Below are 22,413 nucleotides of genomic sequence, written 5' to 3'. Positions count from 1 at the left end.
CCGGGCTCCACTCCGCCCAGGCCTGGCCTCCGCGCAGTCCTCCGAAGCGCGATCTCCAGCAGGGGTCGCTGCGTTGCCGCCGCCGCGCCCGTGAGCCCCTCCCGGCCCGCTCTCGCCGCGGCGGCGCCGACGGAAGGGGCGGGGCGGGGCAGGGCGGGGCCTGGAGAGCCGGGTGCGCCAGGCCGTGGGGAGGGATCGAGGGAGGGAGGAGCGGTCCCGGAGTGCTCGTAACTGCGCCCCTGTCGGGCGCGTTGTGACCCCGGCTAGAGCCCACTCTGTTGCTTCCCGGCGCGCGCTTGTGAAGTAAGGGCGCGACCAGCGCCTCTGCCCTGCCTGCGCTCCTGCCAGGACTCCGCGTGAATCTCCCGCGTCTTGTCCCGGCCCGGCCAGCCTCGGGACGCCTTGTGGACCCGGGGGCTGCGGGGGCCGTCCGCGCTTGGGCCCGGCCGCTACTGCAGGCTCCAAACGCAGACCCAGAGCTTGAGGACGCAGGTGTCCAGTTTCCTTTGACCTTGAAGACCCGGGAAGGTGCGCAGCCCGCGGGGGTGGGAAGTATGTCGGGGCAGCCTCCCCAGTTTCCGCGGTCAAACGGAGAGGTCTCCAGAAGGGACGCTTTTCAGCGACAGTAGGCTGCAAAGAGGTTAGACCGGGTTCTTAATCGAGCAGTTCATGAACAGGCTCGCGAACGTGGAGCGATTCCCCAGTGTCCCGCAGGTCAAGGGCCGCGTTACCTCTGTTCCAGACGTTGCTTTGCTTACTTACAGGCTTCGGCTCGTTCACTATCTTATCTACCCTGAAGATCTGACCACAGACCTCCGGGCTTCCTGCCGTTTTCCTCTCCACTACTCAGTCCACACCATTGGCAAAGAACTCTTAAAATAACACTTCTGTCAGGTCATTTCCCCGCTTAAGATCTTTCTATGATTCACATGCTCTCTGGGTCAGGTCCAAACTTGGATAGGTACGGCCTTTGGAGAGCTAGCCTTTTGCTCTTCAATCCAGCTCCAGCATTGTGGGATCTTTTCTGGATTCATTTTCATGCTTCATTTCTGCTGATCTACTTTCATTCCAGTGGTTAATTAAGCACTTAACCGTGTGCTGCACTGTTGTAGGCAGTTGGGATTCAGCAGAGGAAAACAAATGGGGGTGAAGATTTCTATGTTTGAGGAGTTTATATTCTATTAGGGGAAACAGTCAAAAAAAGAGAAAGCCAGTAAATGGATAGGTGAGAAGTGCTATGGAGGGGAAAAAATAGAGCAGAGTAAGAGGGCAAGATGCTTCTTAAATAAAATTGGAATGAATGGACAGCATTGAGGTGATATTTGAGGAAAGAGTTGAAGAAAATGAGATATGTATGCAGTTGTCTGAGGTAAGAGATTTCTAGTTGCAGCTGGGGCAAAGACCTTACCCAGAAATGTTCCCCTTGTATGTGAAGAGCATCAGAAAAGCCAGTGAGGCTGGACTTGAGAGACCAGAGGTTGAGTGGCAAGACATTGGAGAATGGGGGGGGGGGGGGGGCCAGATCCCATAGAGCCTGTAACCTTTTCTCACTGCTTTCGTAGGAGTGATACAGTATAAATTACTTCTTGAAAGAATCACGGCTCTGTGGAAAATGGAACCTGTGGAAAATGGCCTTTATAGTATTGCTGTCATCATCTGCCATGATGGTTTAATCTGTGGAAGTGGTGAGAAGTGATGGGATGCTGGACATGTTTTGAAGATACAGCCAACGTAACTTCCTGACATTGGATATGGGTGTGAGGGAGGGTCAGGAATGACTGGAAACGTCTGTTCTCAGCACCTATAGGGGTAGAGTTATCATTCACTGAGATGGGGAAGGCTACGGGTGGAACAGATTTAGGGTTGGGGACATGTCAGGAGTTTGTTTTTGGACCAGTAAAACTTGAGATACCTGTTACACACCCAAGTGGAGAAGTCAGGCATTTGGATATTGTGTCTGGGGTCACCAAGACTGCCCCTAGGTTCACTGATTGGGAAGATTCAGCAGGACTTGGCTGTGGCTGGTGGCTTTGATTTATCACAGCAAAAAGATACAAAGCACAGTCAGCAAAGGGAGAAGACTCAGGACCAAGAGTGCAGGAAACCAGGTGGTCTTCCAAGAGTTGTCTCCCAGTGGAATCAAAAAGGATATGCTTAAGTCCCCAGCAACAGATTGTGACAACATGTGTGAAGTTTGTCTATCAGGGATGCTCTTTAAAGCCTCTGCCCAGGTGTTGATTGCCTTTAGTTACATGGGCACTGTCTGCCTGGCATGTACCAAAATTCAAGACTCCCAGAAGGAAAGCAGGTACTCAGCATAAGAAACTGTACAAACAGTTTAGACCCAGTGAGCGACTCCTGTCAGTTCTGAGAATCCAGAAATCTAGGTTTCTAGAGGCCCACCTTGCAAGCAGGCCTTTCTAAGGATAGACTCGAGCCTGCTGTATTAACACTTACGCACAGATACACATGTCTGGAACTTGGGAGAAACGCCTGGGGAGTAGTTGGCATATAGGAAGCGTTTAAAGCCATGGAAGTGTTTGGTGTCTTGAGAAGCATTTGTCAAAGCTGACAGAACTGAGCTAGATAACGTGAATGTAGAAGAGAAGCAGGCCAAAAACTGAGCCCTGGGGCCCACCAACATTAAGATGCCTGGGAGAAGGGAAGAAACAGCAGGTAAAGTGGGAGGAAAACCAGAAGCAAGGTGTCCTGGAAGCCAAGTGAAGAAGAGAGGAGTGGTCCGTTGTCTCAGATGGCTGCGGCCAAGTCAAAGGAGAGGAGGACTAACATGACCTTTTGGGCTTAGAAAATGAGAGGGATTAAGAAGAGTGAAGACAACTGTTTCCGAGGAATTTTGTTGTAAAGAGGAACTAGAAAAATTGTAGCTGGGGGGTATAGTAGGATTAAGAGAACGTTGGTTGGTTATTCAGTGAGAGAAATAACAGCATGCTAATGAGAGTGGTCCGTTAGAAAGTAAAAAATAAAGCAGTTGTAACTTGCTGTTTCCCCAAAGTTCTGTTTCAGGCTTCCTTTGCCATGAGAACTCTTCTCTGGCATCTCCGCTCTGAGCATTTTAGCCTCTGCAGGATCCAGCCTCCTTTGGATCTGGGTTTTCACTCAGGTTCTCTGACCGCCAGTTGACTTGACCACATTCCAGTTGAATAGCCGTTCCTTGAGGACAAGGACTGTATGCTTTATGTATGGGCCTAGTCTAGTGGGTACCTGGCATATGCAGGCAAAAATTAGGTTAGCGGGTTTTCTCAGTCTTACGTCCCTAATGTGCCAGTGTTTGCCAGAGTGAAGCAGATCACAAAGAGGGAGTAGCTAATCAGCACAAAGGTAATGCTTGGCTGGACATTTTGGTTATGTTGTTCTTCTATGTGAGTATGATTTTAAATAGTCACTTTGTGCTGGTAAAAGTTTCCTAGTGTAGGTAAATATAATGTATTCGTGGTATATCTCAAAAAGCAGCATCATATCCAGGCATTCCTCATAGAAGAGGACAGTGTGGTGTAATGGCAGAACTTTGGGAGGGAAGTGTGCGATTCCAGAGACTGACAGACAAGACTTCCCTCCGCCAGGATGTCTGCTCTTAGATTTCTTCTAAGTTGGGGCGGTAATTCTTCCCACTCCTCTACTCCTGAAACTGTCCATTCTCTCTGGTGTTGCACTTGGTGAAAGTTGGTTTTTGTTAAAGAGAAGTGAGACATCTATTTCATGGAGTAGCAGAAAGAACAGTGGGTTTGGAGTCAGAAGACTGACTGACAGTTCAGCATGGTGGTAAAGAGCCTTGACTTAACCCACGGAGCCTGGGTTTGAATCCACTTAGTATTTTTTTTTTTAATATTTTATTTATTTGACAGATCACAAGTAGGCAGAGAGGCAGGCAGAGAGAGACGGGGTAGGGGATGGGGAGCAGGCTCCCCACTGAGAAGAGAGCCTGATGCGGGCTCGATCCCAGGACCCTGGGATCATGACCTGAGCCAAAGGCAGAAGCTTAACCCACTGAGCCATCCAGGTGCCTCGAATCCACTTAGTATTTGTGTGATGTGTCACTGAGATGGGTTGTTAGGAAGGAATAAATGAAATAATAGGTAGAGCAGGGCCTGACACGTAGTAAACAATGATCATTAAGAAGACTTGTCTTTGGAATCCTGGCTGTACGGGTTACTAGCTGTATGAACTAGCAGATTGTTAAATTGCTCCAAGTCTCATTTGTGCTCATCTGTAAAATGAAGGCCATGTGTAAAGTGATCCCGGAGAGGCTACCGTTTTCATCTCTGCCCACACATGCAGCCCTGGGAGTATTGTTCATTGTGGGGAACGTGCAGCCAGGTTCTCAGCTCGTGGCATGCATACAGCCTTTGGCGTCACACCTGATAGCAAAATAGGCTTTGCTGAAGTCACTTAGGCCAGTGTTTTCAAACTTTTTTTTTTTATATTATTTTTACTAAATATATTTTCCATTATGACCCAGTATATGTGTATGTATACTTACATATGTGTATGTGTATTATAATGAAAGTTTCATAAAGTAGTATTTACTCTGGGGCACATGAGTAGCTCAGTGGGTTAAAGCCTCTGCCCTCAGCTCAGGTCATGGTCTCAGGGTGCTGGGATCGAAGCCCCGCATGGAGCTCTCTGCTCATCGGGGAGCCTGCTTCCACCCCGCTTTGCCCCCGCCTGCCTCTCTGCCTACTTCTGATCTCTGTCTGTCAAATAAATAAATAAAATCTTCAAAAAAAAAGACCGTATTTACTCTTACCGTATGTGATACACTGTAATCTACACATTTCAGTTTTAATTCTTTTAAAAAAAGATTCTTTTTTAATTTAGTTGTTTGACAGAGAGCAAGAGAGAAAGCACCGGAGAGCACAAGCACAGGGAGAGGAAGAAGCAGGCTCCTCGCTGAGCAGGGAGCATGACGCCAGGTTTCAGGGAGTGATTCCAGGACCCCAAGATCATGACCTGAGCTGAAGGCACATGCTTCACTGACTGAGCCCCCAGCATTCCCAGTTTTGGTTCTTGAAAAGTAAAAATTTTATAATGGCTCATGACCCACAATTTGAAAAAGATAGGCAAATTATCATCATTAATGCCTATCTTTATCTTTTGTATTATAAGAGCATCTTATTAACCAGTCATTTCTGAGGTTGATAGTAGAGAGCTCTGGCCACTTAGGGTTAACCTTCTTGTGTGTTTCGGATGGGCAGAAAGGTATGAAAGGCTCTCCCCATGAGAGAATTACTTTTCTTGGGGCGCCTGGGTGGCTCAGTGGGTTGAGCCACTGCCTTTGGCTCGGGTTATGATCTCAGGGTGCTGGGATCGAGTCCTGCATTGGGCTCTGCTCAGCAGGGAGCCTGCTTCCCTCCCTCTCTCTCTCTCTCCCTCTCTGCCTACCTCTCTGCCTACTTGTGATCTCTCTCTGTCAAATAAATAAATAAAATATTTTATAAAATTACTTTTCTTAAAACTACACTGTGAAGAATATATGTTAAAATTTTAACAGCTGTTGTCATAGAGTGAATATGGATGGTTTGAGTTTTTACTCTTTTCAAAATATCTACCTGAAAATATGTTTCACATAATAATCATTAAAATCTTCTTTCTCTTAAATTATGGTAATAAGAGTAGCAATTTCAACTTAAAAAAAATCTTTACTTGGCAAAAAGTCCACCATTAGGTAACTTTTTCTTTTCTTTTTTTTTTTTTTTAAAGGTTTTAAGTAATGTCTGCACCCAGTGTGGGGCTCAAACCCATTACCAGAAGTCAAGAGTCACATATTCTACCAACTGAGCCAGCCAGGAACTCCTTAATTTTTGATTGTAGTGATCCATGAAATACAAAGTCTAGGAACTACTGAAATACACTATTTTCTTTCTTTATCCCTTTTTCTATAAAATTTAAGGGTTTTTTCCTATGCATAGTTATTATTCATACTCTATTAAATTAGATAGAATATGTATAAGAAAGATTTTTTGTCTCAATATTTCTCTTAAGGGTGCTTCCAATAGTTTCCACTCAGTATTTTAGAGCACTTGTACATTTTATAACATTTAAAAATTATTTTAAATTCTAGTTCTGGTGGCGCCTGGGTGGCTCAGTGGGTTAAGCCTCTGCCTTCGGCCTGCTCAGGTCATGATCTCAGGGTCCTGGGATCGAGCCCTGCATCAGGCTCTCTGCTTGGTGGGGAGCCTACTCCACCACCACCCTCCCGCCTCCCTGCCTACTTGTGATCTCCCTCTTTCTCGCTGTCAAATAAATAAATAAAATCCTAAAAATAAATAAATTTAGTTCTGTTGAAAAATAACCCTTCAATTATGCCTGCTTTATTTCTCAGTTAAGACTCAGATTGGGGTCCCAACAGCAATGAGATACAGAGTTGAGCTCATTGTTCATGCCAATAAAAATAAGAGCCAAGATGTTAACAAATACAACTTGGGGGCCACCTGGGTAGCTCAGTGGGTTAAGCCTCTGCCTTCCGCTCAGGTCATGATCTCAGAGTCCTGCGATCAAGCCCCACATCCGGCGCTCTGCTTAGTGGGGAGCCTGCTTCCCTCTCCCTCTCTGCCTACTTGTGATCTCTCTCTGTGTCAAATAAATAAATAAAATCTTTAAAAATATATATATATAACTTGGAAGTAGCTATGTGCTTTTGAGTGGGCTTATAGGTAATTGGCTGTTGTAGACTTAGTGATGAAAGGAGGAAGGACGTCTTTGAAACCATCTGGAAATCTGTCTGAAGGTATAGCCTTGGCACCGTGGAAAGTCATTCACAGACTTAAGGTTTGAGGATATGGACCATATGGCTACCCTTCTCATATTACTAAATTATGGCCTCTAAAGCCATCTTGATGTACTTGGGAGAGGTTGCTTCCATCATAAGATGGTTTCTTTGAGGTAACTTAGGGATTGGCTGCTCTCTGGCGTGTCAGCACCTTAGTGTCTTAGGGTCTCCTGGCGCCTTCCTTCTCTACTTGCCAATGCCTCAAACAGTAGGAGAAAGATGGAAAAGAAGGTAAAAGGTAACTGTCCAGTCTGCACCTTGTTAGCTCTGATTTGCTGGGGTTGGGGGTTGAAATAAAGTCTAGAGATTCATTCTGGGTTTCATAAAGTCATGACTTGGTGTCCTTCCTTGACAAAGTCAGTATTGTAAGGATGTGACATATGTCAGCAAATAGTCTTTCTCTCCATGAGATTTTTTTTATTTTAAGGTTTTATTTATTTGAGAGAGAAAGAGAGAGAGCGAGAATGAGGCGGGGAGGGTCAGAGGGAGAAGCAGACACCCTGCTGAGTAGGGACCGCCCCCCCCAATGCACAACTCCCATCATGACCCGAGCTGAAGGCAGTCCCTTACCCAACTGAGCCACCCAAGTGCCTGAGATCATTTTCTCAAAACCCTTGAGAAGAAGTGTTAATATTTTTCAGTAGTAATCAGTATCCAAGCCAATTTGGCCGATGGAGAAGAGGAGAACCGGTGTGTTCACACATCTTAGTATAGCTAGTTCCACCCTCCTGAGGAAAGCACAGCTAGACGACTCACCACGGAAAAGCGCGTGGCCCTGGCTACGTGCAGACCAATGTGGTCTTTTGTAGGGGAGAATAAGTACAGTACTCATACGGAGAGTTCGTGGTGTGCATGGTTTATGTTGTAAGAATGCCAGGACACTGCACTTGTGACATACAACTGAATTATTGTCTGTTGCAGGTTATACGCGCCATGGCTATGACGGGTGTCAGATTCCCTGCCAGCGTTCTCAGGAAGCCAGACGCCTGGATTGGACTGTGGGGCGCGCTGCAAGGGACACCTTCATCGAAACTCTGTGCTTCCTGGAATCGATACTTCTATTTTTCTAGTACCCAGTTAAACACATCAAATTGTAAAACGTTCCTCCGTAACATTTTCTCGCTGAGACTCCCAGGCCTTGTAGTATCTCCAGAATATATTTTCCCCCTTTCCATAAGACTTAAGAGTAATGTAAGCTCTAAGAAGTCCACCAAGAAGACTCTGCAGAAAGCCGAGGATGACGAGGACTCTGAGGAAGAGAGTGACCATGAGATGAGTGAGCAAGAAGAGGGGCTCGAGGAAGACCCCAGTGTGGTCAAAGACTACAAAGACCTGGAGAAAGTGGTGCAGTCTTTTCGGTACGATGTCATCCTCAAGACAGGCCTAGATGTCGGGAGAAAGTAAGTCTGACGTGCATTTTATTACAAAATGCTTTGTCATCTTGTCATTTTAATGCAGGAGTTTCCATCACTCAGCCCGTCTGTGGTGAGGGGAGCCACAGATACAGGAGGACCTTCGGTCACTTGTTGCAGTTGTTTCCTGCTACAGACGAGAACCCTGACTCCAGCAGCAAGGCAGGGCACTGCCGCACATCCCCCGTGCCATATTTCCCTGATTCTAAGACACAGTCGACTCTTAAGATGAGCTGTCGATTTAATACCAGCGTCTTGAGGAAAGTCATGACCACGTTAGAGTATATAGCAAGAGGAAACCACGCCTGGGTTTCACAAATGCCACAGGGTAAGAAGGTATGCTTTAGAAACAACAGAAGCTGTGCCATGCGGTCAAGAACGCAGGCTGTGTAACTAGACCCTTCGTGCTCTGTGTGAGCCTGGGAGAGTTCCTCGAATTCCCTAAGCTTCGGTTTTCTCATCTGTAGAATGTAAAGTAGCGCCTACTTTAGAAGTTGGTGCTTCTCTGCCTAAAGCATCTTAATGGATGGAACTAGAGGGTCTTATGCTAAGTGAAATAAGAGAAAGACAAATGCCATATGATTTCCCTTGTAGGTGGAATTTAAGAAACAGAACAGATGAACGTAGGGGAAGGGAAGGAAAGATAAGGCAAAAACAGGGAGACGAACCATGAGAGACTCTTAACTCTAGGAAACAAACTGAGGGGTGCTGCGGTGGGGAGGGGGGTGACTGGGTGATGGGCATTAAGGAGGGCACGTGATGGGATGAACACTGGGTGTTAATGCAACTGACGAACCCCTGAACTCTACTCTGAAAGAATGTGCTGTATGTTAATTAAATTGAATTTAAATTTAAAAAAATAACAGAGCAGTGCCTGACACATAGTAGGTACTCACTGTATGTTAGCTGTTACGAAGAAAATTCTGTGTGTTCAATATGTAGTGCACAGAGATGGTAAGTGGAACTTTCAGGATTTCTTTAGTCTTCTTGTTCTCTGCTAGAGTAATTACATAAGAATAGTGACCTTCATTGTTCGTTCATTCGTTTAACAATTGTGTGCATACTGCGTACAAGATAAAAATCATGGTATGGATAATATGTTCAGAGTTCCATGTGCAATTTATACCTTTATGGCTTAATTTCATGGCGTAGTCTAATTTTTTAATCCATGACACTTAAGGACTCGTAAAGATAACTGAGCCCATAGGCCTCCTCGTGGGGATTTACTGAATATGCTCTCAAATCTGGCCAGCTTGTAGGGGGGTTCTCTCTCCCCCAGAGAAGTAGCTGCTGCTGTTACAAGCAGAACCCCAGATGTTAACCACCTGGAGTCCGAGCGGCAAGAGAAGAGCTCACGGATTTCTCTCCGCACTCTCTCCTGCTCTGGTTGCCCTAGGGACTGAATGGAGAGATCGGCGGCTGCAGGATTGCAGTTTCCCCACCGCAGTGCAGACTCAGAGGGTTTGTCAATGGCCTCACCATACGTGTAGTGCCTGTTCTTTTTCTCAGAGCCTGGAGCCCTTTGGTGGTCATGAACCCTGGGAGCTCCCACTTTGCAGACAGCTGCTACAGGAGTCGGGGCGGGGGGTGCTCCGAGCTTTTCCAGAGCTTACCTGCCCAGTGATTGTCTGCGCGTCTCTGCCGCAGTTTGGCGTCCGTTCAGAAGGGCCCCTGGGTCTCGCTGTTTGAGATAAACACGGAGGCAGCTGACTCCCCCTTTCCCAGCAGTCAGAATAGAGGCTTTCTGGAGAGGCTGGTCACTGTCAGAATGAGCCTTAACGGCAGCTGTTTCTTTATTTTTTTTCAGACTGGTGTAATTGTTTTGAATGTATTTCTGTTTCAAAGCATTTGACTTTTTTTTTTCTTTCTTTTTTTTTAGCAAAGTGGAAGATGCATTCTACAAAGGTGAGCTCAGGCTGAATGGGGAGAAATTGTGGAAGAAAAGCAGAACGGTGAGCTATTCCGACAGCAGATATTTTTGTCTCTTTCTCTGCCAGTGCCACCCCGACTTCCCCTCAGGGGCATCAGTGACCCTTTGTGTCTGTGTTGCACGCTCTGTGACTCCCCAGAGGCCTGGTCAAGCTAGTGAGAATCACCAGCCAACTTGGTGACACAGACCACTTGCTCTTCTGCAGCCTTGATGTCCTTAAGAGAAAACTTTCCTTTTTTCCTTAAAATTTGAAGATGGACCACTATCACAATTGGCAAAAATCTGTTAACTGACTCATTAGTCCCATGAAGAGCTAATAATGAGACTAAGAAGAATTGATTGTGTAGCGATCCCAGTGGATGGCTGTGAGCTGAGTGGGTGTGTGATTCTGGTCAGTTCATCCGTACCCGCGACACTTGCCACATGCCCTGCTCTGTGCACAGAGCAGCCATTAGAAAGGACACTTCCTGTTTTCTAACAGGTCCATAGCAGTACTGTCGTTAAGTGAAAGAAATCAGGTATAAGAAAATGTATTCCCAGCATCCAGTGTTGTTATAAATCATACACACACATATGTGTGTGTGTGTGTGTATAAATTGTGTATTGCAGAAATAAGTTGCATGTGTACCTACGTCTGAAATTAGTAATACTAGTATTTATCTTTGGGCCATTATGGGTTATATTTTCTTCTTTCTATTTTCTTAATTTTTTTAAGTATGGATCACTTTCATAATTGGAAAAATAGTAATGATGGTAAAAGTTAACGAAGCACAATAAAAAGGTGTATGACAGAGACTGTTTAAAAAAAGTTTGGAAGGGGAATGCCCGGTGGCTCAGGTGGTTAAGCATCTGCCTTTGGCTTAGGTCATGATCCCAGCGTCCTGGGATCAGGGGCTGCAGGATCAGCAGGGAGCCAGCTTCTCCCTCTCCCTCCTCTACTCCTGCTTGCTCATGCACACACTCTTTGTGTCTCTCCATCTCAAATGAGTAAATAATAATATTTAAAAAAAAAAAGCTTGGGAGACAAAGACATACGAGGCATCAGCAGACATAACCTCACTCTTAGTGTCTAGAGAACAAATGTTCCCGGGAAGTCAGACACACTTTTGTAGGTGGCTTCGAAGCTTGTTTCATGTTTCACAACTCCCCTGGTGATGGAGGGCTTGAGCTACATCCTTTTGCTGTGGGGCATGGGAGGGTGTGAGCTGTTGGCCATGGATCCGGATCAGCACTGAGGCTTTCTTCAGAGACCTTGCTCTCTGGGATCCTACAGGCTCTCATGGCTAAACAGACAGGAGGAGGGGGCACTCCCCAGTGCTCATCTCGGCCGCCCAGTCCCACGGTCCATGATCTGTGATGGCACCCGACCCGGCAGGTTCAGCACGTCAGTCATGGCTCTGTGAGCTGCGGGAAATCAGGCGCTACAGACGTGCCTCTGGAGATCAGGCTCCTCTTCTCCCATAATTGCTTTTGCCTGCGTGTAGCCCTGCCCCCTCTCCTCAGCTGCAGTGTTCTAAGACAGGACCTGCTCTGCGAGCACCACGCCTCTGTGCCAGGGCCTCATTTACAAACGCCACAAGTCCATCTTCCCCCCCCTCTGCTTTGAGACATTGTTAACTACAGTCTAATTGCTGCTGCTGCATTCTGCCTTGGGTGTTCTCTTGTCTCGGCTGCCTTCCAGATTTCTCCTGAGGGTCAGCAGAGGAAGGGGCCAGTGTTAACACTCGACTGCCTTGTTACTAGGAGGCCTGTAGCCATAGTAACTGCAGCTAAGGGGAGATTTGAAATGTAGATATTTGGAACAGCCCTTAATCCCAACCAGTGTTGCTTTGTGTCTGCTGTGCTGTCTCCCGCGTGAAGGAGGACAGGCCCTTGCAGGGAATAAAGGACACCTCCCCTTCCGAGGCCAGCCGCACGGGGCTGTGCCTGGCCACCGGCCCTCAAGGGTCAGGCGGGTTTGTGGTGCTGCAGCTCCGAGCAGGCCGCCTGTCTGTGCCGTGGCGAGCCAGGGCCTGCTGACTTACACAAAAGGACTGAAGCTTCCTCAACTCCCCGCTCCCCGGGATTGACTGGCTAAAAGCCTTCCTTCCCTGCTCACTGCTAAGCTCCCAGAGGCCTCTGCGGCTCAGCCGCACGCAGGACACCCAGCAGCTTGAGAAGGGACACGAAGGAGGGTTGGTTCTGTGTATCTTCGGTATCACATGCGGGTGTTACTTACTAAAAAGTGCATCTTAATAAAGCCATGCTGAAAAATGTAAAAGCATTTGAAATGCTCTCAAACCTTGTATTTCTGGACATTGATTTTTTTTTTTTTTTTTTTTTTTTTTTAAGATTTTACAATTTTAGAGTGTGAGAGAAAGAGAACACAAATGGGGTTGGGGGCAGAGGGAGAAGCAGAGTCCCCGCCGAGGAGGGAGCCTGATGTGGGATTCCATCCTGGGACTCCAAGATCATACCTGAGCCAAAGGCAGACGCTTAACCGACTGAGCCACCCAGGTGTCCCGGACATGGATTTTAAATGTCCGCACAGTTGGGGCAAATGGTCTTTTTTTTTTTTTTTTTTTTTTTAATTGAACTCATGAGAACTGTAGGAGGACAGACCCCCTAGATGATGCCTGGGTCAGCCCATCCTTCAGACCCAGGGGAGAAGCAGCCTCCATGCTTCCTTGCGGTTTGAGCCATTTTGCTTCTCAGCCCAGAGGGGAAAAGGTTAATGGTTTATAACCAGCTGCTACGTGAGTTTCGCATGTAACTGCTCTAGGCTGACGAGTGTGGCATGGTGGCCGAGGTGTGCATTCCCACGTTGTGGACTGAATACTGGGCCCTTGAGTGGGTGGGAGAACAAATAGGAGTTTGCCCAGGTAAGGTGCAGATGTTTTTGACAGCATGAATTTAGGACGGCCTCAGAGAACATTAATCAGAAAATAAGGTAAAAGTGGCACCATATTTCTTAAACAGAAACCCTCCAGTAGACTCTTAAATGGCCACGTATCCCCACTTCGAGTCCATGGCCCAAACATGGGGTTGCTGCCCACCTCCTGGGAAGCAGTGGTGAGTGGTCTGAGGTGGCCCCAGTCAGTCCTAGCTTGTGTCCTAGCGGAAAGAGCATATGACACCTGGGTCCGTTTAGCTCCTTCCCGAGTCAGTGGGCAGATCCTGAAATCCTGACCTGCCAGGACCAGGTACCCACCATGGGCTGTCCCTGGCGACACTGCTGTGACTGCCCTGGGACATGACCGGGACTAATCAGCCTAAGGGTCCCACCTGGACAAGAACGGGTTTGATGTTAGCCCTTTGAACCCATTGAGTCAGCGTCCAGATTGATCCTTCTGTCTTTGTGAACTGAGTCCTGTCTTCTTGATGATGTGGCATCACCGGGGCTACTCAGTGCTAGAGAAGAAGTTCTCCATTTCTCTAAGAGATACAGCTGAATGTTCTTCCATAGCGGCTAATTTTCAACAGACTGCCCCATCCACAGTTACATAGCTCATCTGGGTCGAAATCAATGAAAAGTTACACTGGAAATTACTTTCTCAGCGCTGGCAATAATTACTATGCTCGTGCTCTCTCTGATTGTGCCCCACTTTCTTTGCCTCTTGTCACTGTTACCGAAACAAATCCCTCCGTGTGTCGCCTTCAGTCATCCAGTAGAGGGGAGTGAGTGGGCCACACCACACCAGAGCTGCTGTGAGCAGGCGGCTGTCTAGGTCTGATGGAAGGACACGGATGGCATTGGGCACGAGTGTCGGAGGCATCCTCTGAGCGAGGCCCTTTCATCTGGAGGCACCATTGATAAGGGACGGTTTCAGCAGAATCACTAACCTTTCTCACATGGTGCTCTGGGTAATGATGGTTCCCGGATAAAAACTCAAAGCAAGGACATTTGCGGGGCACCTGGTTGGCTCAGTCAGTGGAACATGCAGCTCTTGATTTCAGGGCTGAGAGTTCAAGCCCCATGTTGGGTATAAAGATGACTAAAAAAATAAACTTTAAAAAAAAAAAGACATTTGCATTAGCCTGCGTTTCCCAAAATGCAATGAAGGCTGAGTTTTCTTTCCATTTTCAGGTGAAAGTGGGAGATACATTGGATCTTCTGATTGGAGAGGATAAAGAAGCAGAAACAGAGACAGTAATGAGGGTTCTCCTGAAAAAAGTGTTGGAGGAGAAAACAGAAAGTGAAAAGTACAGAGTGGTGTTACGCCGGTGGAAAAAGTTAAAGTTGCCTAAAAAGAGTATGTCTAAATAAACGGATTGCTTTATATTAATAAAACTGCTTTCTAGTGATGGAGGGAAGGGCCAGCTTCAAAAGAGGACATTTTTATTCAAATAAAGTCACCTCACCTTTAGTGGAATCTGCGGAGCTCTTTTATGGACATGGGGAGCCATAGCTTGGAGACGCTGCCCGTGGCCCGGAATCCTCTCCAGAGCTTGATTGGTGCTCGCTTTGGCCTCATATTGGCCTCATGAGCATGAATGAGATGTGTCCTGAGTGAACTAACCCCAGAGAGAGTTTCAGTGCCAAGCCTGCTGTTCCGCACAGCGACTACGTCGGGAATCTGTGTCAAATAACTGGCCTTGTTGTTTGTGCCTCCGTTTCAGTTTTGTCCCTGCCGACCAGCTTCCCTGGGTTCAGACTTCTTAATGGCAAAACCAGTTGAAGTCAGGGTCACCCTTCATATCCTTTGGGAGACCCCTTTCTCCACCAGCCCTTCTGAATCACCGATTTGTGAGCTTTCGTTCCCTTCAGTTTGTCTTCAGAAGGATAGATACGTGAAGTTGTTCCAGCTCACTGCAAATGGGCTAGTTAGGGCCCAATGAACAGTAATCGTTTAGGGCAGGGGGCCCCAAGAGGCCTTTTTTATGGCATTCAAGAATGGTTTTTACATTTTTAAAACATTGTTAAAAGAAGGAAGGAATATATGAACCGAGGCCCTAGGTATCCCACAAAGCCTAAAATATTTACTATCTGACCTTTTACAGAAAAAAATAGGATGACTCGTGTCCCAGCTTAGGGTAATAAGCTGAGAGTTTAATTTTTGGGAGAAAGTAGATTTTAGTAGTGGGTTTTAAGGGAAACACAGATATTATCAACGAAGAGAACAAAGAGAGACCAATTATTCTAATTCTCAAGAAAGTGCTGTAAAAAGAAGAAAGCCTAAAAAAATAATAGTATTAGAAGGGACACACACATAATACACGTCATCTAAGAAAAGGACATCTGCAGAAATAAATTGGTTTGTAGACTCCCAGGAACAGTTTCCTAGCACTTGAAGAGTCCACTCAAGTAGAGACCCATTAGATGGTGTCATGGAAAAAAGACTGGCTGTGCCTGGGTCCTTTTATTGCCCTCTAGGAATTCTTGAGAATTCAGGTTAACTGACAATGAAGGGAAACTTCTGTGGCCCAAAGCAGGGGGATGTCTGGGCCCATGAGTGTGGAGGCCTTAACACCCTGAATTTCAGAAGACTCCAAAAAATTGATCTTTATTTGAAAGCTTAAGTAAGCTCTCAGGAAGAAAGACAACATAATGTGCAAAGCAACAGAGGGAATGTTTCCGTTTTACCACTTGTTAATTGGGCTTTACTGCGTTACCAGTAAAAACTTTAATTTTAACAGGACTTAGTTCTGAATTATAATTTAGGAGACTAATGTCTTTACTTTTTCTCATTTCCTCTTCCTCCGTCCCTGTCTCGCTCTCCCTCTCTCTCCTCCTCCTTCCCACCCTCCTCTTCTCTTTAGAAAGTTGTAGAAAGACTAAGAAGTCTTGTGAGTGACAGCATGATCGAGGGATGTGTCAGGGGTCCTGGTTTTTAGGCTCAGTCTTGTCATTAGTAAGTCGGGTTACCTTGGTTACAGTTTGACCTCCGTCTCTGGGCTTCAGCTTCCTCATTGGTCAAATGGGGACCGGGGTACTAATAGTCATGTACACGTTTTCATGTGTTCAAAGGAAGGAGAAAATCAAAATGTGTTGTATGAGGTAAGAGGTGCTATTGCTAGCTAGGAAGCAGGAAAAGCCACTTGAAAGGCTTTTTGAAACTTTTGGTAATTAGGACCTCACCTAGCTGTTTGCAGCATTCGGGGCCACACGCCAGACCTCTCTGTTTTAAAAAATAAAACTAAAAAAAATCTCATGGAGAATGTTGGTTTGGCGAGGGTCCGTGGCAACAACTGAGCTCTTAGAGTTGTCTGCAGTGCGAGGGACTTGGAACACGGTTATGAAATAGAAACAAAAGCAGTCCGTAAGGATTCACAGAACTCTGGAAACTCACCCATTACTTCACCCAAATGACAGTTGCTTTCTATTGCCACCGTGGCAACGCCACCTCTGTGAAAATTAAAATTGGAAAAGATTTAAGATGTATATGTTTCTAGTGCAGTGGTTCTCAGCCAGGAGTGATTTCACGTTGGTCAATGTCTAGAGACCTCTCAGGTGTCACAGCCTGTGGGGCGGGGGGGATTAGGGACATCAAGTAGATAGGGACCAGTGATGCCTCTACATGTCCTTCAGTGACAGGACACCCCACAATAAAGTTACTGGACCCCAAATGAGTAGAGATGAGGTTGAGACACCCTGCTCTAATGGGATGGCAAGTTTTGTTTTTTTTGTTATGACTACTTCGGTAGAGGCTGATCTAGCCCGTTTATCAGTAATGATGGCTAATTCTTTCAAAGAAGTTGCTGCCCTCTAGGAAATACGACGCTAATAGCATTTCTCTGCCAAATAGCATCTGTTGTCTTCCCTGGGAAATTATATAGATGGCTAGGCTATCATTTCTTCATCTTTTTAACATTTTGTAGAGAAAAGTAGACCTTTGGGGGATATTTCTTAAGTCCCAGTTTTTTTGGTTAGTGATGACTGGGGAGATGGAAACAGAAGTAGCATTTTCTAAGAAGCTGAAAAGAAAGATTGCGGTTAGGGTGCTGGTGTTGACGTTCCGTGAACCTTCTAAAGGTGCCGCCTGTATCCGGCCAGGAAAAGTGACACTTGGCTCAAGTTCTGCCTCATCTCAGTCACACATTTGGCTTACAGAAAGGTGCCGTCAGATTATCAATGAGATTACTGACAATCGCCGGGGAGTAGTGTAGGACAGCAGAAACTCCGTGGAGTGGACTTGAGAGCGGAAAGAGGGCATCTCCCAAACTGCTTTCAGCAGGTCACATAGGAAGCTTGGAGTCACCTGTGGTAGTATTTTCACCTTGGAAATCGCAATCATCAAAAACCAGTACTTATTTTTCCCTTGGAGAGTCATTTCCTAAACATCTACCAGCACATCACTGGGTGGGACTGCGGATGCACACCGGAAGTTTCCCCCTGGAAGTGCCTAGCACTGTGGGCGGAGCCTCATCCAGCCCCAGCCCCAGTCGGCTTGCTCCCCTTGGCTAGTCTAGGTGTAAAGAGATGCGGTTGCTTTTACCACGCGTTCTTCAGTAAATTCTTTTCCTGCACAGGAAGGGCCCCCACAACCTGCTGTCCTTCTACTGTTGGTAGCTGCTACTCCATAGTCCGCCCCCTGGAATTTCTCTGAAGGCCCTGAGGTTGGAGGCAGCTTTCCGAGACTGCCGCTTTCCTGATCCTCTCAAAGACCTGCACGTTGGGTTATGGGGTTTTCTGTTCGTTTTTGGTTAAGCAGGCGTATCAGAAGCAGGCCAGTGAAAGTAGGAATTTGCAAGGACATGCAAATGTCCTCGAGGACATGGATCACGCAGGATGCCCTTCTTGATTCTTCCGTAGAGATGACATCTGTACCCAGTGGGCCTTCTATCTTGGGACTTTATTTTTTCGGAGAGAGTGTGGGGGTAGGGAGCAGAGGGAGAAGAGGAGAGAAAGACCCTCAAGCAGACTCCACACCCAGCAAGGAGCCTGGTGTGGGGCTCGATCTACCCACCCTGAGATCATGACCTGAGCCAAAAAATCAAAGAGACGAATGCTTAACTGACTGTACCACCCAGGAGCCCCTCCTGGGACAGAATTCTTTTCTTTCTTTCTTTTTTTTTTTCTTCTTTTTTAGAGATTTTATCTTTATTTGACAGAGAGTTCACAAGTAGGCAGAGAGGCAGGAAGAGAGAGAGGGGGAAGGAGGCTCCCCGCCAAGCAGCCCAATCTGGGGCCTGATCCCAGGACCTTGAGATCAAGACCGGAGCCAGAGGCAGAGGCCCAACCCACTGACCCACCCAGGCGCCCCTGGGACAGAATTCTTAAAGATGATGAGACCTTCCCCAAGGCAGATAAGTGAAGCCCCCAAAACTGCAGTCAGGGTAGAACAGCAAGTGTCTAAAATGGGCCATTTCTGTTTAGAGTTCTGGACTATAATAGTGATTTCCAGAGCCCCACTCAGAAGGCTTCCTATTAGATACTTCCTGCCCCCTTGCAAAGCATAGATTTTTCTTTCTGACGTAAAGGAGAGCCCTTACCTCTTGATTCTGATGCAGAGACGCAAAAGGTGAGGCTAAAATGACAGCAGCCAACTCTCCTTTGAAGCAACACAACCAGCAACAACCTGACCAGACGGCACCCGTCACCAGGGGTCTTGCATCGGCCGAGGCACAGGCCCCCCCATGCCCACGCTGTGCCTGAGCTGACGCTTCCCCGCATCCACACCGAGGAGGAGACTTAGGTTTAATACCTGTGTCAGAAGTAGCAGGAACCGAACACCGGGAAGACCAAGGCTATGGAGCTCTGCAGCTGGCATTCACAGCCTCTTAGCAGGAGCGTTTCCAGTCTGGGAGAAGCAGGAGAGTCGGGAAGCTGTGGGCCTGCGGCTGCCTCAGGCCAGAACCCAACCCTCCTCCATCGGCTGTGGCCTCAGCTGTCGGCACTGAGCCGAGGAGCCCAACTTCGCAGTCCGCTTATTACCCACGTGCAGCTTGGAATTCGGTTTCAGGCAAGAGAGGTTAGGTTTGGTGGTGTTTACCACCAGACCCTTCTCTCCAAGGCCTCCTAACTACCAATTAATGAGTTGAAGACTTGTTAGAGTCATGGAAGAGTGCCCAGGAGATAGCTGGCATTACAAATACTTTTGCAGGGCCCCTGGGTGGCTCAATGGGTTAAGTGCCTGCCTTTGACTCAGGTCATGATTTTGGGGTGCTGGAATCGAGCCCCATGGCGGGTTCCCTGCTCGGTGGGAAGCTGGCTTCTCCCTCTCATTCTGTCACTCCCCTCTGCTTGTTCTTGCTCTCAAATAAATAAAAATCTTAAATATTTTTGCAGAATGAACGCACTTCCTTTAGAGGACGAGATGATTCTTACTGTATTTCTCGTTCTGCTCTCTGCACTGAAAGCTTTCTCAAGTCAAACACTCAGGCAGCTCCTGGACAGAACAACCCCAAGTTAAACAGCAGGAGCCCCTTAGGCAGAAAGACGGAGAAGTTTACTGCACGCAGCCATGTCAGGCGTGGCACCGAAATCTCGAGCACGGACTTCGGAGTCAAGCCAGTCATCATTAGCAGCACCTGGCTGGGCCAGCTGTCTGACCTCGACCTAGTTACTCAACTCCTAGAAGCAGCTTCATCTGTAAAATGGGAGATAGAAACAGGGTTCCTGTGAGGATTAAATGAAATAACGTATGTCAAGTCCCTAAGCCATTAGTGGGCTCAGAGAAAGGGAGCGCTTACAAAAACGTGAACTCCCTGTAATTTAAGGACCCAGCTGCCACACTGTAGGAGCTTCTGGAAGGATGAGCTGTGGCATGACGTGTTCTCCACCTCTGTCAAGGACACAGTTCACTATCCGGAACACAAACTCCCTTTAGAAGAACAAATGAATTCTTACTCCTTAAAATCAATGAACAGGCCTCCCCCTGTAAAACTAGGCCCTGGCAAAAGCCACGTTTGGCCAGTGCTCCTAGGCCATGCTGCGTGTTCCTGCTGACCTGAAAAGCTAAGATTTCATTTATTGCTAGTTAAGAAACAGTTCTATTTGAACACAATGGGAAACCATTTATTTCACCTGAGATCTAGTTATCATAATTGGAAAAGGGCTAAGCCGTCGGTTTTCTGTGACATGCACAGCCTACCTTGTGAAGTGCAGGGACCCTCAGAGTGTGGCCGCGGACCAGCAGGGCCAGCATCACCTGGAAACTTGGCAGGGATGCAAATTCCTAGGCCCCCTCCAGACCCACTGAAGCCTACTCTGGGGATAGGGCCCACTGGTCGGCTTAACATGCCCTCTGGTGGTTCTCACTGCAGAGGGCCCACTAACCGCTCCTGCTTGCAGCAGCCCTTCTGGAGCTCAGCCCTTGGCCCTTTTGCCAGGAGAGCTGCCCTTTTCCAACCTGGGGAAGACCTCTAACAAGGACCAACAAGCCCCTCTGCCTCACCTGGGACTAATTCAGCCAAACAATCCGTAGTTCTAGGGCTTTCCAGAATGGGATGGAGCTGGACAGCAGCGGAGACCCACACCTTAGCTCCTGGCCTTGCCTGGCCTCCGCTGCGTCCCTCCCGCCCCTGCTCCTGAGGACAAGCCCACCGCCACTCTCACGGGGACATCTCGGGTCTGCCCCAAGGGAATCCGATCCCTGGCAGTTCCTCTCAGACTCTTCCCGGGTGTGCTCCCTGGTCCCAGAACAGGGCTCTCTCCACAGTCACCGGTGATCTCATACAGATCTGAAACCAGGACACCCACATCGGAGATCAGACAAACTGAGGCTTAGAGAACGTGGGTGGTCAAGGACACCAGGACTTGCACTTGTTTTCGGATCTGAATCTTTGTGTGCTATGGCTCAGAGGGTGTTCAGCAGCCAGACTGGTGTGCTGTGGCAGAAACGGACCAACGGGTTTAAACCTTGACACCGCAGTTCACCAGGAGCGCAAACTTGGGCAAGAAACCTACTTCTCTCTGCTTCCTCACCACAACACAAATCATGGTTCCCAAGACACTCGTTTTTAGGAGAATTAAAGGAGAGAGTATATGCACCCCTCAGGGCCACACCATACCTTTCTTAATAGACACAATTCTGGAACTTACCTCGCAGGTTTTTTTTTTTTTTTTAAGATTTCATTTATTTATCTGACAGAGAGAAAGAGAGAAATCACAAGTAGGCAGAGAGGCAGGCAGAGAGAGAGAGAGGGAAGCAGGTTTCCCGCTGAGCAGAGAGCCCGATGCAGGTCTCGATCCCAGTACCCTGAGCTCATGACCTGAGCCCACAGCAGAGGCCCAACCCACTGAGCCACCCAGGCGCCCCCCCACCATAGAATTTTTGAGACCATCATTAAGGCTGGGCTCTCAGCAGTGTGGCCGGCACATGTATGTACTTGGTGAATGTGAGGGGCCGTCACAGCGCGTAGGGAAGGAGTGTTGATCACGCCTTTCTCACCACTGGCCGCAGGGGATGGTGGGGGACAGTTAGGTTTGTTTAGAAGCTTCCCCAAAAAGGCCATTGCCTGTCACCATTCCAGTGATCGTGATAATTAAGTTCATGTGTGGTTCTTATCTCCGAGAACTAGATTTTATAAGAAAGCTCACAGATACTGAAATTCTGTGACTTCTCTTTTGGGCAGAAAACAAACATACCCCACAGCCAGAATGCAAAGAATTTAGTCTTCCTTCAAGTCTTGCTTAAACTTGTTACTCCAGCCCCCGACTGGCCCTAACCTGCTGATGAGGCTCACACACACACACACACATCAGGATTCACAGCAGAGCAGAGTCCCTGGGAAAAGTAGCCCAATCACCAGCCACAAGTTTCTATCTTCGTGACCCTCGGCCACGAAGGTATTTTTACTATGAATATGAAGTAATTTATAATTAGCCGAAGAGGAGAGGTAAGAAAAAACACGTAACTGCTTGTTATCAGTTAATAATATGTTACCTTTGAGGAACTAAATCCCATTTACTCCAAAGTGAGAGAAAAAAAAGGCGGGGGGTGGGGGGGTTGAAAGTGGGGGTGCAGGCTTGGTCCTTGGTCGCAGGGCTGGGCTGGCACCTGACCAGTAAAGTTATGAAAAGGTCACATGCGCCTCTCACTGTGTGGCCAGGAAGTGGTTCGTGTAGAAAAGGATTAGGATTTATTTGGCAATTTCTGTCATTCAGTTGCAGCCAACTGAAATCCTGTGAACTGTGTCACGGTCACCCTTGAGCGTAGAAGCTTGAGAGGCTGAGACACCCCCTACCCCCCTCACCACCCCTACCCCCGTTCCCATCCTCCCCTGGAAGGGGCTGGGGAGGCCTCACAGAAAGAAGGAAAGACTAGACCAACACAGGCTCTGAGCGACCTGGGCCCTAAGAAAACAAGATGTTACAAAGACCGTATTTTTTCTATTTTTATAACATTTTATATAACTCATAA

At 47.5% G+C, this 22,413-nt stretch overlaps 1 protein-coding gene across 2 annotated transcripts; it reads left to right on the top strand.

Annotated features, from left to right (window-relative positions):
- Positions 1-145: 145 nt before the first annotated feature.
- Positions 146-19,339, top strand: MTRES1 (mitochondrial transcription rescue factor 1). 2 transcript variants are annotated; one of them, XM_082751221.1, is made up of 4 exons: positions 146-528; positions 7,709-8,187; positions 10,079-10,151; positions 14,196-19,339. In XM_082751221.1, exons 2-4 carry the CDS (start codon positions 7,721-7,723, stop codon positions 14,373-14,375), a joined length of 720 nt encoding a protein of 239 aa, XP_082607347.1. In that variant the 5' UTR covers positions 146-528; positions 7,709-7,720; the 3' UTR covers positions 14,376-19,339. The 2 variants fall into 2 exon arrangements, with proteins under 2 accessions (XP_082607347.1, XP_082607346.1); XM_082751220.1 differs by lacking the exon at positions 146-528 and adding an exon at positions 1,614-1,731 and having other exon boundaries at positions 14,196-14,475.
- The last annotated feature ends 3,074 nt before the right edge of the window (positions 19,340-22,413 follow it).

This window comes from Mustela nivalis (assembly GCF_964662115.1).
Source record: "Mustela nivalis genome assembly, contig: HAP1_SCAFFOLD_2728, whole genome shotgun sequence".
Lineage (NCBI taxonomy): Eukaryota > Metazoa > Chordata > Mammalia > Carnivora > Mustelidae > Mustela > Mustela nivalis.
Note: the sequence above shows the minus strand (reverse complement) of the source record. Positions and strands in the feature narration are given on the sequence as shown.